This window comes from Cydia splendana, chromosome 1, assembly GCF_910591565.1.
Source record: "Cydia splendana chromosome 1, ilCydSple1.2, whole genome shotgun sequence".
Taxonomy (NCBI): domain Eukaryota; kingdom Metazoa; phylum Arthropoda; class Insecta; order Lepidoptera; family Tortricidae; genus Cydia; species Cydia splendana.
In genome coordinates this window covers 28020371-28046662 of record NC_085960.1, presented here as the reverse complement: position 1 = coordinate 28046662, position 26292 = coordinate 28020371, and the positions used below count along the sequence as shown (strand labels likewise).

At 34.5% G+C, this 26292-nt stretch overlaps 1 protein-coding gene across 1 annotated transcript in view; it reads right to left on the bottom strand.

Annotated features, from left to right (window-relative positions):
• Positions 1 to 26292, bottom strand: part of LOC134797686 (uncharacterized) — a 131063-nt gene that overhangs the window by 12395 nt on the left and 92376 nt on the right. Inside the window, exon 3 of the mRNA XM_063770033.1 lies at positions 126 to 337. Coding sequence (XP_063626103.1) covers positions 126 to 337 — 212 coding nt within the window. The remainder of the gene's footprint in view (positions 1 to 125; positions 338 to 26292) is intronic.

Sequence of the window (26292 nt, the reverse complement as noted above, 5' to 3'; positions counted from 1 at the left end):
TCCTTGGGCACGTGTCGGAAGAACTCTTTGCCGTCCTTGTACCACTTGACGGAGACAGCACTTCGGTGGGGCCGAACTGCCAGCGACAGGACAGCGACGCGTATGTGCTCAAAAGGAATGCGTACCTCGACATCGACGCCAGGCAGCGGGAACTTCCTGCGCGGCTCTGTGTCCTTGGGCACGTGTCGGAAGAACTCCTTGCCGTCCTTGTACCACTTGACGGAGTACAGCACGTCGGTGGGCCCGAGCTGCCAGCGGCAGGACAGCGACGGGCGCGTGCCCAGCGGCACGTGCGCCGGTACGCGCAGCTCCAACAGCTCTAGGCTCGACACGCCCTCTGTAACAATATTCTTCATTTAAATATTATGTACTGGGAAATGCAGCGTGGGCAAGCCGCCAACAAAGTTGTGAGCATCTGTTCAAGATTCAAAAACATAAATTATAAGGTACCAAACTAAACCCATAAAATTACACAAACACCAAGAGCACCAAGGGATAAGTAAGAGAAATTATGCATACGAAATTTCAATAGCGCTTCATACCTAACGAACAGTTTCAAATTACGAAAATAGTATTACACCGTGTTGTAGATAGGTATCAACTTTGTACTTGAATTTTATTTGCCTGTAGGTAGCGTGTTATGAAGGCAAAAATCCATTAAACGGCACGTCAAATAATTTCCCATGTGACGCGCGCTCGCGGCCCGTAAAAGAGGCACTATTGCCCGCCCGCGCCCAGCCCAACGGTGGATAATATTACTTTACGACCCGCGGGGCCGCACAAATGTAAGTAAATTGGCGAATAAATACAAACAGCGCAAAATGTCGATGTTAGAATTACACTCGCTAACTACACCTGCCAGCTTCTAAGAATCCATGTCCGCTGCTCGTGCTCGTCCTCGACATAGGTAACGACATTTTTAAATATGCAATAGGTATTGGGCGGGCCACGGGCTTCGTCTCAAACGCGAGAAGGATTGAGTTAATAGTCCCCATATTAGTGCTAATGAATACCTATAAAACGGATTGGATTGCTTGCCCAAGTAGCACAGATAGCTCTATAACTACTCACTTTTAGTTCTATCTAACGCTATGTGCGTATTAAGACACTTATAAGAGCACACTCGTGGTCCAACAGCTGTATAATAGATCTCAGTGATATTTATATAGCTTAGGGCTGATTAAAAGCTGCATTACGGCTCTGAAAACTACCATTAATACGCAAGGAGTGATATAAAGGTATATTTGCTACGACCCTATACAGCTTTAAGGGTTATCAAATGCTTTAACCGTTATAAGGTCTGTTTAGTGGATAAAATTACGCCATGTGCTGTATAAGGAGGTAATTGTGAACTTTTATTACGTTGACTTATTAAGGGAGCACAAGTGAACTATTATGAAGCTAATAGACGTATAATGGAACACATGTGGCACATAATACAGCTTGTCGCTTAACATGTTTACCGCTAAGCAGCTTTTATTACACTGACTTTTAAGGAAGCACGAATGAACTATTATGAAGCCAATAGACGTATAATGGAACACACGTGGCGCATAATACAGCTTATCGCTGAACATGTTTACCGCTAAGCAGCTTTTATTACGCTGACTTTTAAGGGAGCACCAGTGAACTAATATGAAGCCAATAGACGTATAAATGGAACACATGGGGCGCATAATACAGCTTATAGCTGAACATGGTTACCGCTAAGCAGCTTTTATTATTCTGACTTTTTGAGGAAGCACGAATGAACTATTATGAAGCCAATAGACGTATAATGGAACACATGGGGCGCATAATACAGCTCGTCGCTGAACATGTTTACCGCTAAAGCAGCTTTTATTTCGCTGACTTATTATAAGGGAGAACGAGTGAACTATTATGAAACCAATAGACGTATAATCGAACACATGTGGCGCATAATACGGCTTAGCGGTGAACATGTTACCGCTAAGCAGCCTATTATACTAGCATTGGGACTGTCTGCATAGCGGCTGTTTAAACGTTCACAAGATGCCTTATAACTGTTTAGAGGTTCCCTAGTGTATCGAAATAACGACTTGGACTTTATAGTGGTTCACTTAAGTATCTTTATCAGATATATAACAGTCGTATGCTGCATATTAGAATATTAACGGTTCACGTTGCTTTTTAACATTGATCGCCATTTTATTGTATATAACCTACAAAATTGAAATTACTTTTCCAACTTTTAAGGGTAACAATAAGGTTCTGTGCATGAGTTCTAAACCTAAATCATTAGTTTAGTACTTCCTATAACGTATTATTAACTTTTTATCTCATAATTCTGTCCAAACCACTGAAATAGTTTTTACACATAGCTTATTTATATAATTAATTTAAATAAATACTGATTATTTTCGTGGCGCACTGAAATTTTCTTAGATAATACATATATATAATGTCAATAAACTTGCATTCCCAAACATATTTCTCGCATTAATATATAAAAGATCATGTACAAACATTTAACTAAACACTTTAACAAAATGACTTATGGTGTCGTTGCGCTTAACGTTTTTGCTGCGTTCGTCGTCACTATACTAAATATAATAGCTGATTTTTAAGGCAGAGGTGTAAAAGTATGTTATTAATTATCTTTTATTCAGCCCAACGTCAATCTTTCCCGGTATTAGGGCGCACATGTGACATATTAGCTGAATAAAGGGTAACTGGTGGTCTCTTACCCAGCCAATATACACCTCTTATAACTTCTGTTACCCCTTATAATTCCGTTAAATTGCTGCTACAACGCTCTTAAGTAGCTATGTGAACTTATGGCTGCCTAAATTGTGCCCATTTAAGAGTTATAAAAGCTGAAAAGACGCTTATACAGCTCTTATGCAGCTTTTATATTCCAGCTTCAAGCGTATTCGTACTTCATTATGCGGCTGCTATACAGCTAATCTGTGCTACTTGGGTGGAGTATCCGAATAGTACAAAAGTATACAAGTGCTATGATAGATGTTCTAATTGAACATGAACATAAGACCAATTTTACAAGTCAGTTATTAAAATTAGATTATAAAAGAAGAAAATATAAACTGAAAGTTCTAATTCGTAAATCCTATGTACAATTATACAATAGTACCAGGGAGAGAGAAAAAAAAATAAAAAATGCGCATAGCTAGATCGATTTTTCGCCCCCGAAAACCCCCATTTAGCAAATTTCATCAAAATCATTAGAGCAGTTTCCGAAATCCCTGGAATATATAAATATACATACAAGAATTGCTCCTTTAAAGGTATTAAGTTATATACATATGCCTAAGCTATTACAGGCAGAGATATATATCAGGATGCAAATAGGTTCCAGCAGACAGGATGCACGCTAATATGTCATTGTGAATATTACGCCGCCCATGAAAATATTCATGAAATTTGCAGTAACAACCCAGCTTTCTGTTGCTATTTAAATTAATACAGACAACTGACTATGTATTGCTTTAAATATCGATAAAAAATAACGACGTTTGTATGGAAAATTTTAATATTTTTAGATGACTGTTGTAGTTATAATTTTCTACCTGTATAGGTACTCGTATTTTCCTAATATGCGTTATGTTTTTACGATACGAACCAACAATATCATATAGGTAACCAAATGAATATGTATCGAAATCGGAATACCTGGTAATATTTGTCTATTTGTGCACAAAACCGATCGTTGGAATTAGCCATTATCTGATTTAGGTACAAATATTGGCAAATAATGAGAGTATGGAATGTGCCAATATTAGTTACTAATAGCAACTACTAGGTTATAGAACTACATTGAATACTTACATATCTGTAATAAATAGTAAATCGCGTGATCTACTCTTGGGTGGAAGGTTCAGTTAAATACCAACTTATTGAGTAGGTATAGAAGCACCTTAGCCTTTTCAGACAGACATTTTGTATGGAACCGTCGGTCGAGACAACCAGTGCGCGAAGGCTCTAAAAGCATTCATACTCATGGGGCTCGCCTTCATTATACTGACCTTTGCAGCCCTATTGAATGCGAACATTTCGAACTTTGAAGGGTGTGCGTAGTACGTACGCCTCTAATAAGGGCAGCGGCCGGCGGGTCAGTTTTAGTTAATAGCTAACGATTTTTTCTTAATATCATAATACTAAGGAACAGTAATTTGTCGCATTTAGGGTGTTGCTTTATTTTCAAAATAATTATATACTGCATTAGGGTAATTCCGAATGATTTTTGCACTAGTTGATAAGGTGTATGTGTCTCCATGAACCAGTCAGTATAGCTAAGTTTTTAGACGGAAATAGTGAATAACTTACTTACTAGATGGTATAGCCTAACAATCGATTACAGAATTTTTCATAAATAATGTAAGATTTTTAAAATACAAGCATTTCAAATCTAGTTTTTTTTTTCGTTGCAAACGTGCAATTCCGAATTGGTTCGGGTAAATCCGAATACACTTGAAAACGAGTTTTATGTGTATGTCGCATAAGGTACATCTTCCTTTTTTATTGGAATTACCCTCCCTGCTCTTTTTACTCGATTAGGCTTATACATGTGTTTGTAAAGCTTTTATTTCGGAATTACCCGATCAGGAATCTGTGGTACTCAAACTTTAATGACACTTGCCAAGAGGACAAAACAGTTTTTCCGGCTTGAAATGCCAGGAATCGAGGAAAACAGTCTTATACATACAATATGTATGAAAATGAAAACTTTTATTTTTTTATACCAATTGATTTCATTCCTATCCAGTATCAATAGTTTTCTAGGGGTCGACTTATGATAATGTACCTACTTACTAAAAATCCACATATTAAAGAAAACTTTTTCCATACATGTGGAGCAGAATTTACTATGAGAGCAAAAAAAATAGTATGGGAAAAATAAAAGTCTTCATTTTCATACAATTTTTATGCTAAAAGTTTTCTTCGATTAGTGGCTTTTCTAACCGGAAAATTTTCTTTGGACCATACAAGATTTTGATCCTGGATAGGAATGTGATCGATTGGCATAAAAAAAAAGTATATTTTGGGAGGGACTTGGAAATGAAAATAAAATGGTAAACATATTGAGCTTTAATCGACGCACATCTAGAACAATAAAAAAAATTTAAGTATCCACTTATAGGTAAAAAAACATAATGTTCCTTTGAAAATATATATTATTTTGAAGAGTATTGTATTGTATTGTATTGTAATATTTGAGCATGTCCTATGGATACTTACCTACTTATATATCCGAATAACAAAAGAACTTAATTTTGATTGTTTGAGAACCACTGGCTGTCACTATGAGAAAACAAGGTCGGGTAATTCCGGAACACTTTGTGACACGGAATTCCCCACTTCGGGTAAATCTGAAAATGTAATAAAATTCAAGCTAGAATAGTTTGAGCCTATTTAAAATGACTAAAAAACGAAAATCTCTTAAACACAAAAGCAGTCAATTCATTTACTCACCAAATTACAGAGTTAGCGATGGTCGTCTAATTCCGAATGTCAAAAATTCACAGATTTCGTGCCTCACACGACTATCGAACACATTGGAAATGTCTACGGAATTCGAAAAAATATTGTCGCTGAGCGACGAGAAAGTCTGGATAAGGAAAAAGTTACAAAATAAAACTACAACGTTGAATGATAATTATTTTATTCTTAGATTAACACAAGTATCCTGGACATAACGCATGTGAACAAACAAATTGCAAAATTTCAACACGCGTATCGAAGTTTGAATAATTGTCGCCGTGGCGCATAAGTATAGGTACATATTTCATTTTTCGATTAATAAGCAGGATATATTAATGTTCAAAGTACAAGAAAATGATTACACGGCAAATCCGTAGTCAACTCGAGAAGTGGTAGTAGCCACATCGCCGTTATCGTCACTCGAGTCTTGATCGACAGCGGCCCATTTGCTGCAAGATATGAAATTTTCTTGACAGCAGTTTGACGCGACGAGAGATGACCATAACAGCGTTTGTCTATGTTGCACCAAACCTGAGTTCCAATAGGTACTACCAGGGTTCAGCATCAGCTATCTTGGGTAATGCTCTACCATGTGATCATCATGACGAATCGGATGTCCAAAACAGCGCGTGCCTATGTTGCACCAAACCTGAGTTCCGCTAGGTACAACCAGGGTTCAGCATCAGCTCTATCTTGGGTACTACTCTCCTAAGTGCTCATCAAGACGAGTCGGATGACCAAAACAGCGTGTGCCTATGTTGCAATAAACCTGAGTTCCTTTAGGTACAGCTAGGGTTCAGCATCAGCTCTATTTTGGGTACTACTCTCCTAAGTGCTCATCGAGACGAGTCCGATGACCAAAACAGCCAAAACTGCCAGGGTTCAGCATCAGCTATCTGCTAGCAGCCGCCAGCAACATGCTGAGGTGAGACCATTTCGTGGCACTTTCTCTTTTTTATGTTTCTCTGTATAAGTTTTTATTTTGTGTTTGTGCTCACAAATAAAATTATTTCTATTTCTATTTCTACCTCTACCTCTACCTCTACCTCTACCTCTACCTCTACCTCTACCTCTACCTCTACCTCTACCTCTACCTCTACCTCTACCTCTACCTCTACCTCTACCTCTACCTCTACCTCTACCTCTACCTCTACCTCTACCTCTACCTCTACCTCTACCTCTACCTCTACCTCTACCTCTACCTCTACCTCTACCTCTACCTCTACCTCTACCTCTACCTCTACCTCTACCTCTACCTCTACCTCTACCTCTACCTCTACCTCTACCTCTACCTCTACCTCTACCTCTACCTCTACCTCTACCTCTACCTCTACCTCTACCTCTACCTCTATCTCTATTTCTATTTCCACCACCACAAGAATGCATAGATTGTCGAATAGTGAACACGTTATCTACGCCCGTCTCAAACAGGATAGATAGAGTTAGACCAAAAAAATCTGCAGCGATTTGGATAGCCCACGCAGTGCAAGTGTTATTCTGCCGTCATAATCCCGATAATTCACAACAAACACCGACAACGAACTCTGCGAAACATGAAGTCATAAATGTCATGTGAAAAATGTCGTTCTGACTTTTTTACTATTTTAAGGTTAGGCTACAGGGCAAACCCTTAACCCGATCGTCTTTGTTTTAGGCTCAAATTGTAGCTGACTAAATTGTCCAGAGCCGTTTTTCTCAAATTTTTGATATCATTCTTTGTTTCCAAATTATCGAGCACCAAAATCAAAAATTCGGAAAAAATTGGATTTTATTTTCACTATTTCGACCATAACTTTTTTCGTTTTTGACTTTCTCGAATAATTATTTTTGCACCTTACGGCTCTCGTGATTATGCGTCTTTTGAGCTTTTTTGTTAATATCATATCTTCACAACTTTCCGAGATATAAGGGGATCGCACTTTTTCGTGAAATCGGACCCTATACTGGAGCGAACGAAAAGACATTTCCAATGTCAAAACAAATTGGACGCCCACGACCCTTTCCTTTAAAGCACAGTTTGAAGTATGTGACGAAGAACCTGGATGCATTAACTTGAAGATAAAGTCAGTAGGTATTGAAGTTTACGATTCTGAATAAGCCTCCTAAAAGGGTTATTGTATTGACGGCACTTGTGCGGAAACGGAGCAAAGTGAGGTGTCAGCATGCGCGGCTCCTCTCGATAGTGCACGTAGCGGCTCTCCGCCAACATATCACCAGCAACACTTCTCGACCTCTCCCCTTCACGCTCACAGACCAAAGCCCTAAATGTTACACGCCATAACAGACTTTCAAAGATGAACTTTTTAGTTACTAAGTAATACATTTTTCAATGCCGATTTTTTGCACTCTGATTAAGCAGCATCATAGCAGCATTTATATTCCAAACAAGTGGCAAAATAATTTGACGAAAATTTGACTTTTAAGTGATTTTGAATGATAAATATTTTATTATGATTCGATTTTTATTATTTTACAGTTAGGTATTTAGTATTTTTATCATTCGTTTTCAATAAATAACTAGAATTAAGTCGCCGAATTCTTTTTTACACAATTACGTACCTACGTATTTGTAAGTGTACCTACTCGACTATTACAAAATATTAACCTAAAGCGCCAAAGGCAAATTTATGCCAAACTAAAAGTGAAATATCGCGTATTATAACTTTATGACAATCTGTCTAAGATAGTTTATTACACTCACACAACTCGACACGAAATCCATTACTAAAATGTTAAAATTGTACTTAGGAACTCGGGTACCTATTTGGTGGAGGCGGAACGTAAGCAAATAAGCTCAGTGACTTGCCTTTAGTCCCGCTGGGAAATAAAGATATTCAAAATATCTGCGTTTCGCGGTTACCGTTAACGTACGGTTGTCCAAACGAGCATGTATTTGAGTACAGAATTAAGTAAACATTTGGTTAGTTTGACGTAGTTACCTTTAAATGAGAAATATGCATTGATTACCTAACTCTATGGGTGTTATCATTAATAACATAGAAACGAGACTGAAATCTATTATCTACTTATTGTGTAGGTATCTTTTATAAACTGGAAACGGAAACTGGTGATGGAAATATTATGGCGGTAGGTGTCAGCCAATCGTCAACCGCTACGTCATCTGTCAAATAGCATCGCTCTCTCAAATATTAAATAGGCTTCAAATAACGGTACAGGAGCTTATAATGGGGCAAAATCTCGTTTGCAATACCTAACTGAAAAACTCAAACGTTATTTAAAAATGTAATGGCTTGCCAATAAAACCCGATCAGATACTGAATAGGAAAACGTAAACATATGCGATCTTTGCCCGGAATACGAAATGGCATACAAACGTGGCCCTGCAAGCTTCTACCCACAATTTACGTTTCTATTTATTATTATAAATATTACTCCTTATCCTGAGAAATCGGGCGTGCGTTGATTTCATCGGTATCATAACTCAAATAGTATTCAGTAGCACAGTCAAGTGCGTTACACGTACGTTACGTTACGTTAAGTAGGTACCATGAAAATATAATAATTCAGGCATAATGTTTAGGAGCTTTCTAATAAGGTACCTAATGCTTGGTTGTTTTAAAAAATGAAGATACACTAAATGCTGTTTTACTTATTTACCCGTGGAAGTAAATACATACTCGTAGATGGCATGATTTTTATATTTTTGTCTTTTTTTCGTCAAATTAAATATAAATTGGTAAATAGATATAGAGTTACCTAATATTCTGTACAATACCTTTGAGTTACGAAAACGTATGGAATATTCATTTATATCAACGGAAAATTACATAGGTAAGTATTTTGCGTCCAAATTGGGATTTCGTGTTTATTCCGCCCAGAATAAAGAGCTCTTCATGTTCAAACTTACCTACCAAATTTTATCTAAATATGAAGAAAACAAAATCGACATTTAAATAATAATCGGCCCAGGTAACAAAAAATCCATGTCTTCTTACGTGCGAATTTGACTTTGAAAAATGCTATAATATATATTTGAAATACGGGCGATAACAATTACGGAGTGACTGTAATTTCACAAATGTCCGTATCGTATTTAATTCAGTTAAGGAAAAAAAACATAATTAAATAACTAACCTACAAAAATTAAAGACTAAATCTAAAAATAAATAAAACTAAACTTAAAATAAATATGTAATTACAAAATATCCCCCTGCGGAATGGTGCCGTAGATACTGGCAGCATGTATATTAAGTTTGTATGCACTAATAAATTTATACTTATATTCTGATTACATATAATTCAGTTAAGTAATAGGAAGTGAGCGCCCACCAGGGTATTTGTTTTTTGGGCGCCAGCTTAAATGTCATTACTTTTATTTAGGTACTTAAGTTGTTAGTAATCCACGACCTCATTCACTCATACTCTGACAATGAATTCAAATATATTAATATTCTTAACACGAATACAACTTTACAATGTTGTTTCATCTTTATTTATAAAATACGAATTTTATTGACCGGCATTTACCGAATTATTGGGTTGCGTATTAATTAGTGAACATTTTTCATTGTATACATACAATGAAAAATTTTCACTAATTAATCACTTCCTTTAGCTTTGTTATTAAAATGTAATAGTATGTGATTAACAATTTCATGCGACAATCTCAAAAAAGAATTTCGTTTTCGAATATTTTCAACCAGTCTTTCCATTTCAAGCGCTCGAGAGTCACAAGTAAGCCGACAATGATATGTCAGTTGTATTGGCTCCGACTTAACAGCACTAGGGAGCGTCTTGCTCGGAGCATACATCAAAAGCTGGCCAGCTGTCATCAGTACGGCAACCGCCCTCACGCGAGCAACACAATAACACGTCACGATACTACTGAAGCTCAATTATAGAAATCGACAGGCTGCCAACCCAATCATGTTTCCAGCCAGGATAACATTGTTATTATTATTATCCGTTTATTGTATAATGGATATGGATTGTAGATAGTTTCAATATGCGACGGTGTCCCTTTTCTTATCATTATTATAGAAACCGACTTTATTGCGAGTCGAACTCTCGTTCTAAGGGTTCTGTACTTCATACAATTTTTTTAACAATGTTTTCTTCTAAGTTCGACTCATGCATGAGGCATGACTATAGATTTGTAATAGGTTTTCCGGTCATTATCATAATTATAGACACAGCAGCTTAGGAGATAAGGGGAGAAAGAATAATTATTTGCCTATTTTCTTAAATAATTTCTAAACTTACAATTATAAAAAAACTTGAGATTCTCAATTTCTCACGATGAGACACGATATATGTAGTTTTGAAAAATTTCTTTAAAATTTACATTTACCCCCTAAAAGTAATCCCTCTGTTTAAAATTCATTTATTAACGTACATCTGGGATACAAAGACGGACATGTATCTACCGTCTTTGTATCCCACTTGTACGAAATTTCAACTTATTTATTCAGCAGTTTCGCGGAGCAAATAGGCTGTGACAGATAGACAGACAGACATACGAGAGATCCTATGAAGGTTTCGTTTTTTTCCTTTTGAGGTACGGAACCCTAAAAATATAAACCTTAATAAACAACGTGTGTATTAAATAGTAGCACAATAGCCCAAAATCTCCCAACCTAAGTCAAAACTAACTTGAATATCTTTGTTTAGGTGTGGTTATTTGGTTAATTACTTGTATGGCGTAATTCTGAGGCATAATATTTTGATAAATGAGAGAATACACAACTACGTATTGAACTTGTGGACCTCAGTTGCAGTATTAGTTGAGTAGTTTTACGGTAAAATATAAGACCATTCCATTTCAGCTGTTCAAAAAAAGGCACTTAAATGAGTCAAGATTTAATTTCATTCGAATGTGACTTCATAATATGCATTCAGTAGCGTTTTCGTAAAGAAAAAGTCAAGATTAGCTGGCGTGCTGATATTGCTGCTGCTCTGAATACTTTAGCTCGCAGTCGCTTATTGTAGGAAAATTAATTTTAAACGCGCATATTATTCATATATAGTTTAGTAACATAACTAAGTGAAATGTTTACGTCGAATATTTTGAAGAATCTAGGTATAATCAGTTAGAACAAACACATCGTATGATGAATGGTGGAATCCACGTGATAAATATGTAGGTAATATTGTTATTGAACACTTGAAAAAGACATGCTCTGTAATTATCATATGATATTCGTACGTCAACTTTTTCTTTATCTAAATATATAAACGTGAAAGACCTGACTGACTGACTGACTTAAATCAACGCACAGCCCAAACCGCTGGGACTAGAAAGTCCAAATTTGGCAACTAGATTCCTTATAAGGTCTAGGGATCCACTAAGAAAGGATTTTTCAAAATTCATCCCCTAAAGGAGTGAAATGGGGGTCCAAAGTTTGTATGGGGAAACAAGATTAGTTACACTATTTTATTCCAAATTTCACAGAAGTATTCCTAAAAATAAATGAGTAAACACGTGTTTCAGGTTTTTTGAAAATTGAACCCCTAAGAGGGGGAAAAGTCCCCAATAGGGTTGATATCTCAAAAAAAATATCAATATGGGTATCGTTTTCATAGTATTTTGAGACGCTAATAACAAAAATGGCATCAAAATTAAAATTAACGTAGCCGAAGTGAACAATCATCCCCCTGGTGGGGGTGCAATGGGGTTGAAATTTCAAAATATCAATATGGGTATCATTTCCATGGTTTTGTGGGACGCTAATTACAAAAATGGGATCAAAATTAAAATATAACGTAGCCGACGTGAACTATGGCCCCTGGTGGGGAATGCTAATTACGAAGATAGCATAGACGGTTGTAACATACACGCTGATTTACAGCCACACGTGATCCAGACTTTTGAGAATGCAATCCCTTAAAGTAAATTTTCTTAGCTATTAGCTCAGGGAAAATTTCACTAATACCTACAATGGCTGTTGAATTGTTGGATATTGATGGGACCATGTTGGCTCACACCGTAGTACCTATAATTGGAGATGGAGCCTGTCTGTTTCGCGCCATCTCCTATCTTCTGTATGATACGCAGGTGATGGCCAGGGAGGTGCGCGAGCAAATCGTTAATCACGTGGTGGCCAACTGGGAGGAGTTTGTTATTATGTCTCATAACAGTAACGGTGATAATTACTCCAGCTCCGTTGAATACTGCCTTGAAATGTCGCGCCCGTTTACTTACGGTAGTCTCTGCGAGTTGGTAGCGGCAGGACAACTGTTTCCGTGGGTTTTCGAAGTTTACCGCAACAATGAGCTATATATGAGAGTTGGTACTGTGGGTAATCCGGTGGGGCAATTTTCAAGTGATTTGTCTAGCGGTCATTTTGACGTATATATTCGCAGTGAATTACTCGTAAGACCCACAATATCAGAGCCCCCTTCTTCACTCCTCTCTGTGGTTGCCTAAAAAATTACCACGAGAAGGAATGAAGAGATTACCATCCCACCACTAGAATCAGACTCATCATTATCTCTTACCGCTACCAAAACAGTTACTAAAAACGCCGTGCCAGGTTCACGAATACTACACGGAACAAACAACTAAAAGCTGCCGCAAATAAATATATGCAAAACAAATCATCAGATCACAAAGCTGCCGTAAGCAATTACCAAAAAATGAACCCTGATGTACACAGAGAAGCAGTAGCTAGGTATCAGCAAGCCCACCCCGAGGTAAACCGTGACACCTCCGCTAGGTATCAGCAAACCCACCCCGAGGTAAACCGTGACACCTCCGCTAGGTATCAGCAAACCACACACACTGATACACTTCATCCATGTAAAACTCCGCACCATTTTGCAATTCTCTCTCAAGTTGCCGTTTAATGTCGTCCGAAAAACTGTCCTTATATTTTTCCCAGAGACTTAACGGGTCAGTAAGTTGACAAAAAGTAACATTATTATGAAAAGTTCACGCAGCTTGAAGGGAGAATCGCACAACGCAGGTTCCTCTAAAGTTGAGTCCCAATGTTTATCGTCCTCTAGCAATCCAAGGGAGAACCACTAATGTAGTGTATAAGGAGGTACTATAGGTACAAAAGGCTACAACTACATAAATAAAAAATATAAATTAAAAGGTGTTAGGTACAAAACGTACATTAGATTATATTAAATAAGTCGAGCTCGATTAATCGATATAATTACAATTCAGGTGTCTTCAAGTCAAGAGTGAATACCTCGGAGTAATTAACAATGGAGCCGCCATTAACAGACGTTCCCCTCTGTCGAAAATAGGCGGCCAATGGTCAAACACATGTCAACCATATGTATGGACTGACGTTTATCTGACATGACGTACCTATACATTTGATGTGCCCCTCCCCCGCAAAAAACGGCAGACTATTTTGTACCGAAAATTTTAGACATGGTGTATCCGTTGGTTATATCCTCTAAGGTGAATACTGTGAATAAGCTTTTACTGAAATAGTGAGCTACACCTTCGGCCTTGTCATCACTTTCAAGCAGGTGAGACTAAGGTCAGTCACTGTTCAGTCCGTAAAAAAAAAACAAAATTAAAAAAACTCTCCTGCGCGTGCGAAGCCGCGGGCAAAAGCTAGTCTAAATATATAAACGTGAAAGACCTGACTGACTGACTGACTTAAATCAACGCACAGCCCAAACCACTGGGACTAGAAAGTCCAAATTTGGCAACTAGATTCCTTATAAGGTCTAGGGGTGCACTAAGAAAGGATTTTTCAAAATTCATCCCCTAAAGGAGTGAAATGGGGGTCCAAAGTTTGTATGGGGAAACAAGATTAGTCAGACTATTTTATTCCAATTTTCACAGGAGTATTCCTAAAGATAAATAAGTAAACACGTGTTTCAGGTTGTTTGAAAATTGAACCCCTAAGAGGGGGAAAAGTCTCCAATAGGGTTGATATCTCAAAATATCAATATGGGTATCGTTTTCATAGTATTTTGAGACGCTAATAACAAAAATGCCATCAAAATTAAAATTAACGTAGCCGAAGTGAACAATCATCCCCTGGTGGGGGTGCAATGGGGTTGAAATTTCAAAATATCAATATGGGTATCATTTCCATGGTTTTGTGGGATTAGTTAGACTATTTTATTCCAAATTTCACAGGAGTATTCCTAAAGATAAATGAGTAAACACGTGTTTCAGGTTTTTTGAAAATTGAACCCCTAAGAGGGGGAAAAGTCCCCAATAGGGTTGATATCTCAAAATATCAATATATGAATCGTTTTCATTGTATTTTGAGACGCTAATAACAAAAATGGCATCAAAATTAAAATGAACTTAGCCTAAGTGAACAATCATCCCCCTGGTGGGAGTGCAATGGGGTTGAAATTTCAAAATATCAATATGGGTATCATTTCCATGGTTTTGTGGGACTCTAATTACAAAAATGGGATCAAAATTAAAATATAACGTAGCCGACGTGAACTATGGCCCCTGGTGGGGAATGCTTATTAAAAAGATAGCATAGACGGTTGTAACATACACGCTGATTTACAGCCACACGTGATCCAGACTTTTTAGAATGCAATCCCTTAAAGTAAATTTTTTGAGCAACAAAATTATAAGATTACAAATACCTTCTCTTAAATATATAATCTAAATATATTGTTAGCGCTCTGGCAACCCAGCCAGCTTCGAACCAACCAATGATGTGTGGAGATGCAGCCCAAGATGCCAACATGTACGGCGAGATCAGCGGCCAATCAGAAAGTGCGATGCTAGCGCCAATGTTTAGCCTATAAGACTCATCCCCAGGCAGCGGACCACTCTCATCCAAGGACCGGAAAACCCCTCTTTACGCTTAATCCTATCCATTCGGTAACCCAATCGATTCGGTTACCGTATCATTCAGTAACCCTATCATGCTGTTACCTGATTGTAATGGTAAGCTTATTGAAACGGTAACCCTAACCTTTAACCGAGTTAATCTCAAAACCCCATCGCGATAGGGTTTTTGTTAGGGGTTTTTAACAGGTTTTTATTCAGTTATGGTAACCTTTATTATCGGTTGCTTATAGGTTTGCTACATCCGTATTTAGTGATGTGCCGTCAGTAAAATACAAAAAAAAATAGTTAATTTATTAATTGTTAACTTTGTTAATTTTCTTAATTTAGTTTTTTTTTTACTTTTTTATTTATTTACTATAATTCATTTATTTTATTAATATTATTTATTTTATTAATGTTATTGATTTTATCAATAATATTCATTTTATTAATGTAGTTTATTTGATTAATAATATTCATTTTATTAATGTTATTTACATTATTTATTTTGTTTATTTTGTTTATTTTGTTTATTTTGTTTATTTTGTTTATTTTGTTTATTTTGTTTATTTTGTTTATTTTGTTTATTTTGTTTATTTTGTTTATTTTGTTTATTTTGTTTATTTTGTTTATTTTGTTTATTTTGTTTATTTTGTTTATTTTGTTTATTTTGTTTATTTTGTTTATTTTGTTTATTTTGTTTATTTTGTTTATTTTGTTTATTTTGTTTATTTTGTTTATTTTGTTTATTTTGTTTATTTTGTTTATTTTGTTTATTTTGTTTATTTTGTTTATTTTGTTTATTTTGTTTATTTTGTTTATTTTGTTTATTTTGTTTATTTTGTTTATTTTGTTTATTTTGTTTATTTTGTTTATCTTGTTTATCTTGTTTATCTTGTTTATCTTGTTTATCTTGTTTATCTTGTTTATCTTGTTTATCTTGTTTATCTTGTTTATCTTGTTTATCTTGTTTATATTGTTTATATTGTTTATCTTGTTTATCTTGTTTATCTTGTTTATCTTGTTTATCTTGTTTATCTTGTTTATCTTGTTTATCTTGTTTATCTTGTTTATCTTGTTTATCTTGTTTATCTTGTTTATTTTGTTTATTTTGTTTATTTTGTTTATTTTGTTTATTTTGTTTATTTTGTTTATTTTGTTTATTTTGTTTATTTTGTTTATTTTGTTTATTTTGTTTATTTTGTTTATTTTGTTTATTTTGTTTATTTTGTTTATTTTGTTTATTTTGTTTATTTTGTTTATTTTGTTTATTTTGTTTATTTTGTTTATTTTGTTTATTTTGTTTATTTTGTTTATTTTGTTTATTTTGTTTATTTTGTTTATTTTGTTTATTTTGTTTATTTTGTTTATTTTGTTTATTTTGTTTATTTTGTTTATTTTGTTTATTTTGTTTATTTTGTTTATTTTGTTTATTTTGTTTATTTTGTTTATTTTGTTTATTTTGTTTATTTTGTTTATTTTGTTTATTTTGTTTATTTTGTTTATTTTGTTTATTTTGTTTATTTTGTTTATTTTGTTTATTTTGTTTATTTTGTTTATTTTGTTTATTTTGTTTATTTTGTTTATTTTGTTTATTTTGTTTATTTTGTTTATTTTGTTTATTTTGTTTATTTTGTTTATTTTGTTTATTTTGTTTATTTTGTTTATTTTGTTTATTTTGTTTATTTTGTTTATTTTGTTTATTTTGTTTATTTTGTTTATTTTGTTTATTTTGTTTATTTTGTTTATTTTGTTTATTTTGTTTATTTTGTTTATTTTGTTTATTTTGTTTATTTTGTTTATTTTGTTTATTTTGTTTATTTTGTTTATTTTGTTTATTTTGTTTATTTTGTTTATTTTGTTTATTTTGTTTATTTTGTTTATTTTGTTTATTTTGTTTATTTTGTTTATTTTGTTTATTTTGTTTATTTTGTTTATTTTGTTTATTTTGTTTATTTTGTTTATTTTGTTTATTTTGTTTATTTTGTTTATTTTGTTTATTTTGTTTATTTTGTTTATTTTGTTTATTTTGTTTATTTTGTTTATTTTGTTTATTTTGTTTATTTTGTTTATTTTGTTTATTTTGTTTATTTTGTTTATTTTGTTTATTTTGTTTATTTTGTTTATTTTGTTTATTTTGTTTATTTTGTTTATTTTGTTTATTTTGTTTATTTTGTTTATTTTGTTTATTTTGTTTATTTTGTTTATTTTGTTTATTTTGTTTATTTTGTTTATTTTGTTTATTTTGTTTATTTTGTTTATTTTGTTTATTTTGTTTATTTTGTTATTTTGTTATTTTGTTATTTTGTTATTTTGTTATTTTGTTTATTTTTTTTTATGTATTTTTTTTTATTTAATATTTTTATTATATTCTGTTTTTAGTATTTGTTGTAACAGCAGCAACAGAAATACATAATCTATGAAAATTTCAACTGCCTAGCTATCACGGTTCATGAGATACAGCCTGGTGACAGACAGACGGACAGCGGAGTCTAAAAAAATACTACATACATTACTACCTACTACTACCTATTTCCTTTTACTCTTTCGGGTTTAAAAAAAATCCCGTGAATTGTAGAAGAAAGTTTTGTTGGAATGTAGAAAGCATACTAAGTTGGGCTAAAATTTACTTGAATACGAAGAAGAATAAACACAGAAATTTTATTCTTACTCCAATAGATTTGAATTAGAATAATTCTTGCACTCGTTATTTTAGAATATAATGTAGGCTTATTCTAAATAACGTCTTATTAAATTAGAATCTACTCAATTAATTTAACTTTTGTAGTACAATGTATAAAGTTAGTAAAATGAATTTCACCCCTCTTTTCAACGGTCGGATTGATTTGAATTTTTTTAGCGTTAAAGATTATATTGTGATAGATATGTACATTTTTTTGGAGCCTTCGAAACGGCGATGATAATTTGATAATGAAAATATAAAGTAAACTGCGAAATTATAATTATGATGGTTCAATGTATATTTCTTTGCCAATTAAGTATGTATTTTGTTTATTATTCTTATCAGCCTTGAGGTCTTACGTATGCTATCTCTTTTACACCTACGGAAAGTGAATGAGATAACAAATTACAGCAGGTAAGAAAATAGTCCTACGCTTATCACTAGATTTGCAGATTGTCGCAGATCGCAGCATGAATTGTATTGTATTATTTGCTGTGTTTCCACTTGAGACCGTCATTTATTACTCATTGGCAATAACAATAAGATTAAGTCGTGGCGTGGTGAATTTTTTGTCAGCATTTGCTAAACACGTGCGGTAGGCGGTGTGTCAAACGATATTAATACCTATTCATTTCCGTCTAATAATGAGTACAAATTTTAAATATCAGCTGAACTTTTAAAAACACAATGAGTCTCGGTAGTAACTCGGACACTGAAACTACATACTAAACATAATTCGAAAACAAAAAATCATGAATACTTTCCCCATTTGTTCCTGCCCAACGTGACTGCCGCGATACATGAGGTGGGGACATATGGGAATGATTTAAATGAAGTGCCTATTCCCATCTGTGCCCGGCGGAGAGAAATAGGAATACACCATATCGAGCTATTCCTTATCATACCTTTAAAAACATATTTTTTAGGGTTCCGTACCCAAAGGGTAAAAACGGGATCCTATTACTAAGACTCGGCTGTCCGTCTGCCTGTCACTAAGCTGTATCTCATGAAGCGTGATAGCTAGGCAGTTGACATTTTCACAGATTATGTATTGCTGTTGCCCCTATTACAACAAATACTAAAAACAGAATATTATAAATATATAAGTTGGGCTCCCATACAACAAACATGATTTATTTGCTGTTTTTTGCGTAATGGTACAGAACCCTTCCTGCGCGAGTCCGACTCTCACTTGGCCGGTATTTTATTTTTTTACATTAAATTAGGCACAGTGAGCCATTGAAGTGTTTCGCTATCTACCATCCGAGCAGATCAGCTGAATTGTACCTGATGATTTAGTTATCAGATTAAAAGCAATACGGGTATCGACCAATACAAAGACTATGCGGCAGTAAATTAAATTCTTAAGATTTTATTGAATAAAATTAGGTATAAATTAGACAACTATTATTATTTACTTCTATCTATACGGCACCCAGACTACATTTTAATCCAGGAATATTATTAAGAATATAAAATCATGATTACATTTACTTGATTAAGAATGAGATTATTCTTATTAAATTTTTTATTTGAATAATTTTGACGGGAATAAATCAACATGATTTTATTCTTAGGAATTCTTATTCAAATAATGATTTTATTCTTGAATGCCCAACACTGCTTACTAAGTATGTATCTATTTAATTTAATCAAAATTATTTCACATTTCCAATGTTACAGATACTTAATAAATATAATGAATTCTGGTATTAATGAAAGATTTGAAGTATTAAAATAAGGTTATCACTGCTATAGATAATATATATATTTTCTGCTCGCTGCATTAAGCAAAACAAGGTAAATTACGACTTTTAGCTGACACAACTTACCGCATCTGAAAACGTTTAATAGTAGATTGTTAACCAAGGGTTGAAAGGAACCCATTTCTGTCGAGGTAGTTTGGCGCTCGAACGCAGTGAGAGCGCCAATAGTCCGAGACGGAAATGGTGCCTTTCACCCGAGTTAAACACTCTACTTTTCATTTCGAATGCGAGGAAACCAAACAAGACAAGGCAATTTCGCAAAATCAGTAATTGAAGTACCCAATAGACCTACGGCCATGATATTTTTCCTTAGGACTTACTTGCAATCGGAGACTTTACATGTGTGAAGATTAATAACCCCTAGCGAAAATCATTTAGATTGCAATATTTACAAAAACACACATTTTTTAACAAACTGCAGTAATTTTAAAATGATTTGTTCATTATAGTATGAAAATCAGCGGGATTGCCTCTTACTTTTTAATTTTATACTTTTTCGTTCTAAAAGCCGCAACAGACTACCAGACCGCACCGCGACCTTGGTGCGCCGCACTACGTAATAACATAATAAAAGTATTTTAAATATTAAATAACAATTAAATTAATAATAAAAGATTTTTTTATCTTGTATTTTATTTATTTTCATGAATATAGTGCTAAATAACTTTAAAAACCAATTTAATATCGTACAAACGTTTAACTGTGGCTGTATAAGATTCTGCCTTTGCTCATTTACGCAAGTGTAAGGTTTAAAAAAATATTTTTGGTGTATTCCTTTTGGTTCCCGCCTTATGAAATCGAGTAAATAGAATTCAACGAAAGAAATCAAGAATAATTAGTTTTTAACAATTTACTTACATCATTTTTTATAAAAAAAAAGGATCAACGTGGGATTAGTAAAATTAAACAATTACCAATTGTTCCAGGCGAGGAAATAAAGACACTATTTTTCCATTTTGTTTCCACCCAGTTGTTCGTGGGACGGGGACGCAGAGGAGTACACCACTTTTCTGCGCTAGAGCATAAACGTATCACTTTCTGCGCACCTTTTAGAACAACAACGACCCACTTTCAGAGCATGAGATATGAAAAAGTAATTGCTTATTATAAAATAAGCTCATAATAACTAATCATAATATCTAAAGATAAACTATAACTACCAGTAAAATTACTAGTTAGGTTAAATTTTTTCCTTAAATCAGTCTTTAATCTGTAGGTACATACCAAGTTTGAACCCGAAAATAGAAAAATAATATCTAAGTAGCATTAAAACTATAACTAAACAATAACAGATATTGCTAGGATAGGATGGTGTTTACTTGCAGGAAGCCCTTTTCTAAAAATTCCAAACTAGAATTGCTCCGAAATGAACAAAAACAATAGGAACACACAGGTATAAAAGTATAAAGATAAACAAAGGAATGGCCGCGCTGCGGCTGTCGCTCCAAAATAATACTGTAATCGCCCAATAATGTTTTCAATTTTAGCTTAAGGAGTCAAAGTACAATATTGTTTGAATTGACAATAAGCGAAGCTACCGACAAAGAAACATGTTTGTGCTGGAGACTTAATAGACCGCCCATGCCAACCACGGTTATTCAATAATAAGTTCAATTTAAGTGTGCGTAAAGATTACAATCGTTTGAACTGGTTCAAAACCTTATTATGAGGTAACTGAATCGACTGGGTTTTTATTTCGGTTACCGGTAACCGAGGTTAACTCGATCTGATACGGTTACCGAATCAAAGTGTTACCTTATCAGACGGTTACCGTTATGGTAGGGGTTTTTATAACCACTTCTAAAATAACCCTATGAAAAACCCCGGTTAAGGTAACCGGTTCCGGTCCCTGCTCTCATCTCTCTCTTGCAATCTAATCACCGATCTGAACGCGCGTGTCCTAGACAATTAAGAACCTATTGTACCACATTCCACCATTAAAAGAATGGTATATTTTCTATTAAATAGTTTTATTTAAATAGCCCAAAAGGCGTAGACATATATAAACGTGAAAGACCTGACTGACTGACTGACTTAAATCAACGCATAGCCTAAACCGCTGGGACTAGAAAGTACAAATTTGGCAACTAGATTCCTTATAAGGTCTAAGTGTCCACTAAGAAAGGATTTTTCAATATTCATCCCCTAAAGGAGTGAAATGGGGGTCCAAAGTTTGTATGGGGAAACAAGATAAGTTAGACTATTTTATTCCAAATTTCACAGGAGTATTCCTAAAGAGAAATGAGTAAACACGTGTTTCAGGTTTTTTGAAAATTGAACCCCTAAGAGGTGGAAAAGTCCCCAATAGGGTTGATATCTCAAAATATCAATATGGGTATCGTTTTCATAGTATTTTGAGCCGCTAATAACAAAAATGCCATCAAAATTAAAATTAACGTAGCCCTAGTGAACAATCATCCCCCTGGTGGGGGTGCAATGGGGTTGAAATTTCAAAATATCAATATGGGTATCATTTCCATGGTTTTGTGGGACGCTAATTACAAAAATGTGATCAAAATTAAAATATAACGTAGCCGACGTGAACTATGGCCCCTGGTGGGGAATGCTAATTACGAAGATAGCATAGACGGTTGTAACATACACGCTGATTTACAGCCACACGTGATCCAGACTTTTGAGAATTCAATCCCTTAAAGTAAATTTTTTGAGCTACAAAATTATAAGATTACAAATACCTTCTAATAATTGAACAGTACACAAACATCGTTTTTAAAATAATTATCATCTTAAACGGTTTGTTTACATTAAAAAATACCTAAAACCATTAAAGTACATACATAGATTATTAAAAAATCTCTCCTGCGCGTGCGAAGCCGCGGGCAAAAGCTAGTTACAGTATAAGTTTCGAGGATAGGCTACGAATGAGTATAGAGATCACATAGCAGCAAATGCAACGTCACAGTTAAAATAGTGTTAACTTAGTACATATATAACATTATTGTTTCAGATTTTTCCAGAGCATTAAATATTTATACGAAATCGATACTTACACTTCCTCTAAATACCATACCCGCTTATTAATAGGCATTTATTGAAAGTTGGACGAAACTAAATATAGTAGTAAGTAGTATTTGTTAAATATCAATAGAATAAATCGGTTTTTTTCACAATAGCGTGGCTAGTCACATAGTAAAAATTTATCAGTATGGCCTATACAGGGTGAAACATTTCTAGAGACTGAGCTGAAAGGATAGTGTTATCTAAGTGATCTATAATCGAGTTATTATAATCATAAAGCTGGAATAAAAAGTAAAACTAAATCATTAAAATGAAATATTTTTATATCAGTGACAACCCTACAATGTTATTTACATTTTAAATTGACACATGTCATGTCATTCAATAGGACTCTCTCTATCTACTTGCTAGGGTTGAAACATACAGATGTTTACACTAATGTTTAACTAACTGTATGTCAAAACGGTTAGAAATATTATTTAGTGAAGCAACGGGCGACCCACGCGCGGGCATCTTTCTCGCGCAGAGAATTTCAATCGCAATCCAGCGCGGGAACGCTGCCTGCGTGTTGGGCACCCTCCCGATGGCACCAAATTTTGATACGTAAGTATTTTTAATTTTTAGTTTTAGTTATTATAATTGTAGTTTTAGTTTTATATTCCTATTTATGTCCTTTAGTAATTTATATTAATAAATGATATTAAGGTGATTAATAAGTGAAAAATGTACGTAGCCTAAACAATTCCCCGTTTGCGTAAAAGGACTTCGTTCTGTTCCACCCGATATACATTTATTTTTATTTAACCGTCATGGTGGAAAATGTTAAGAAACTGCGTGGCAAGTTTAGTTAGAGCCGATCAATGATCTCACAGTTCGACGTAGAAACGAGCACGCATCTGGTTAGTGTTCACAAAAGTGACGGGTCCGCTGTCGATTCACTCCGCACATGGGCCTCGAATTAAGTGTCCTTTACACTCGGCTCACATTCATTACGCCAATTTCAGATGCTATATATATTTTTTAGAATAGAATAGAATTCTTTATTGCGAAACCATGGTACATACTCGTATAGATGTTAATATTTACAGAAATAAAGGTACAAAGGCGAACTTATCCCTGTAAGGGATCTCTTCCAGCTAACCTTTAACATTATTTTCTTTAACGTTATTTTTGAACATTAGGATTAGTGTTTGTATGTACATAACATGTAATGTTCCTAATTAAATGTACCAAAGCAACATTATTTTAACTTATTTCTACTAATTAAGTCATAATTAAATTATTATTTACATAGGGGTTAAGGATAGTACTAGTTGTTACAGAAATAAGTTATCTTCCATGATTAATCCGTTGCAAAATAGATCTATCTCATCAGCAATTTTACCAACAGAATTATACGGATTATATCTATGCATCTCACTCGTACTGACATATATGTTAGTGCAAGCGAGATGTATAGAAAGTAAATTACGTAGACGTTGACGTACCTATATGTCAGTGTTGACACTGTCAGTGACTCATGGTACGGGTATATAGTTCGTTTTTTTTAGCATTAGAAAAAAGGTAAACAATCTTGACGTGTCTTTTTATTGAAAAATACTTTTTAAAAATAAGTCACGGCAAATATGTAACAACTAGCTTTTGCCCGCGGCTTCGCACGCGCAGGAGAGTTTTTTTAATTTTGTTTTTTTTTTTTACGGACTGAACAGTGACTGACCTTAGTCTCACCTGCTGGAAAGTGATGACAAGGCCGAAGGTGTAGGGTTGTAAAAAAACGGTTTTTTTTCTGACTTGAGAAAAAACATGAAAAAAAACCGTGAAAAGAAAACGTTTTTTTTCTGGAGTACGTTTTTTTTTCAAAAGTATGAAAACTCAAAATTTGCAAGGCTAAGTTAATACTTTTATACGGTTGTTTTACTTGTTTTAGACTTTATGTCAGTTTATGGTTAACCATTAAACCAATTTAATTTAACAACTTTGATTAATAACAACATAAATGAAATCTGTAGTGGTAGTTATCGCAATTTACTGTTGGCAACACCAACGCCTCTCGTCGCCGCATCGGGGAATTCAGGGATTCCCCAAAAATTACTTAGTTTTAAGTTACATATACAAATAAATCACGAAAAACCGTTATTGTGGCATTTTTGTTCATCTGAAAAAAAAACCTAATTTAGAAAAAAACCATGGTGCCAGGTTTTTTTTCATATTTTTTTTCATAAATTTGAAAAAAAAAACATTTGGTTTTTTTTCTATTTGCAACCCTACGAAGGTGTAGCTCACTATTTCAGTAAAAGCTTATTCACAGTATTCACTCTTGACTTGAAGACACCAATTGTAATTATATCGATTAATCGAGCTCGACTTATTTAATATAATCTAATGTACGTTTTGTACCTAACACCTTTTAATTTATATTTTTTATTTATGTAGTTGTAGCCTTTTGTACCTATAGCACCTCCTTATACACTACATTAGTGGTTCTCCCTTGGATTGCTAGAGGACGATAAACATTGGGACTCAACTTTAGAGGAAGCTGCGTTGTGCGATTCTCCCTTCAAGCTGCGTGAACTTTTCATAATAATGTTAGTTTTTTTCAACTTACTGACCCGTTAAGTCTCTGGGAAAAATAGAAGGACACCCCACCCCACCCCACCGGATTACCCACAGTACCAACTCTCATATATAGCTCATTGTTGCGGTAAACTTCGAAAACCCACGGAAACAGTTGTCCTGCCGCTACTAACTCGCAGATACTACCGTAAGTAAACGGGCGCGACATTTCTAGGCAGTATTCAACGGAGCTGGAGTAATTATCACCGTTACTGTTAATGAGACATAATAACAAAGTCCTCCCAGTTGGCCACCACGTGACTAACGATTTGCTCGCGCACCTCCCTGGCCATCACCTGCGTATCATACAGAAGATAGGAGATGGCGCGAAACAGCCGGCCTAGCCAAGGTTACAATCGCTATCGCTTCGACAACGAAAAGCATTATGTCTCTCTATCACTCTTCCATATTAGCGCGACAGTGACAGTTGCGTTTCGATCGCTACGGAGAGTAAGCGATTGGCATCTTGGCTACGCGGCCTGACAGGCTCCATCTCCAATTATAGGTACTACGGTGTGAGCCAACATGGTCCAATCAATATCCAACAATTCAACAGCCATTGTAGGTATTAGTGAAATTTTCCCTGAGCTAATAGCTAAAAAAATTTACTTTAAGGCATTGCATTCTCAAAAGTCTGGATCACGTGTGGCTGTAAATCAGCGTGTATGTTACAACCGTCTATGCTATCTTCGTAATTAGCATTCCCCACCAGGGGCCATAGTTCACGTCGGCTACGTTATATTTTAATTTTGATCCCATTTTTGTAATTAGCGTCCCACAAAACCATGGAAATGATACCCATATTGATATTTTGAAATTTCAACCCCATTGCACCCCCACCAGGGGGATGATTGTTCACTTCGGCTACGTTAATTTTAATTTTGATGCCATTTTTGTTATTAGCGTCTCAAAATACTATGAAAACGATACCCATATTGATATTTTTTTTGAGATATCAACCCTATTGGGGACTTTTCCCCCTCTTAGGGGTTCAATTTTCAAAAAACCTGAAACACGTGTTTACTCATTTATTTTTAGGAATACTTCTGTGAAATTTGGAA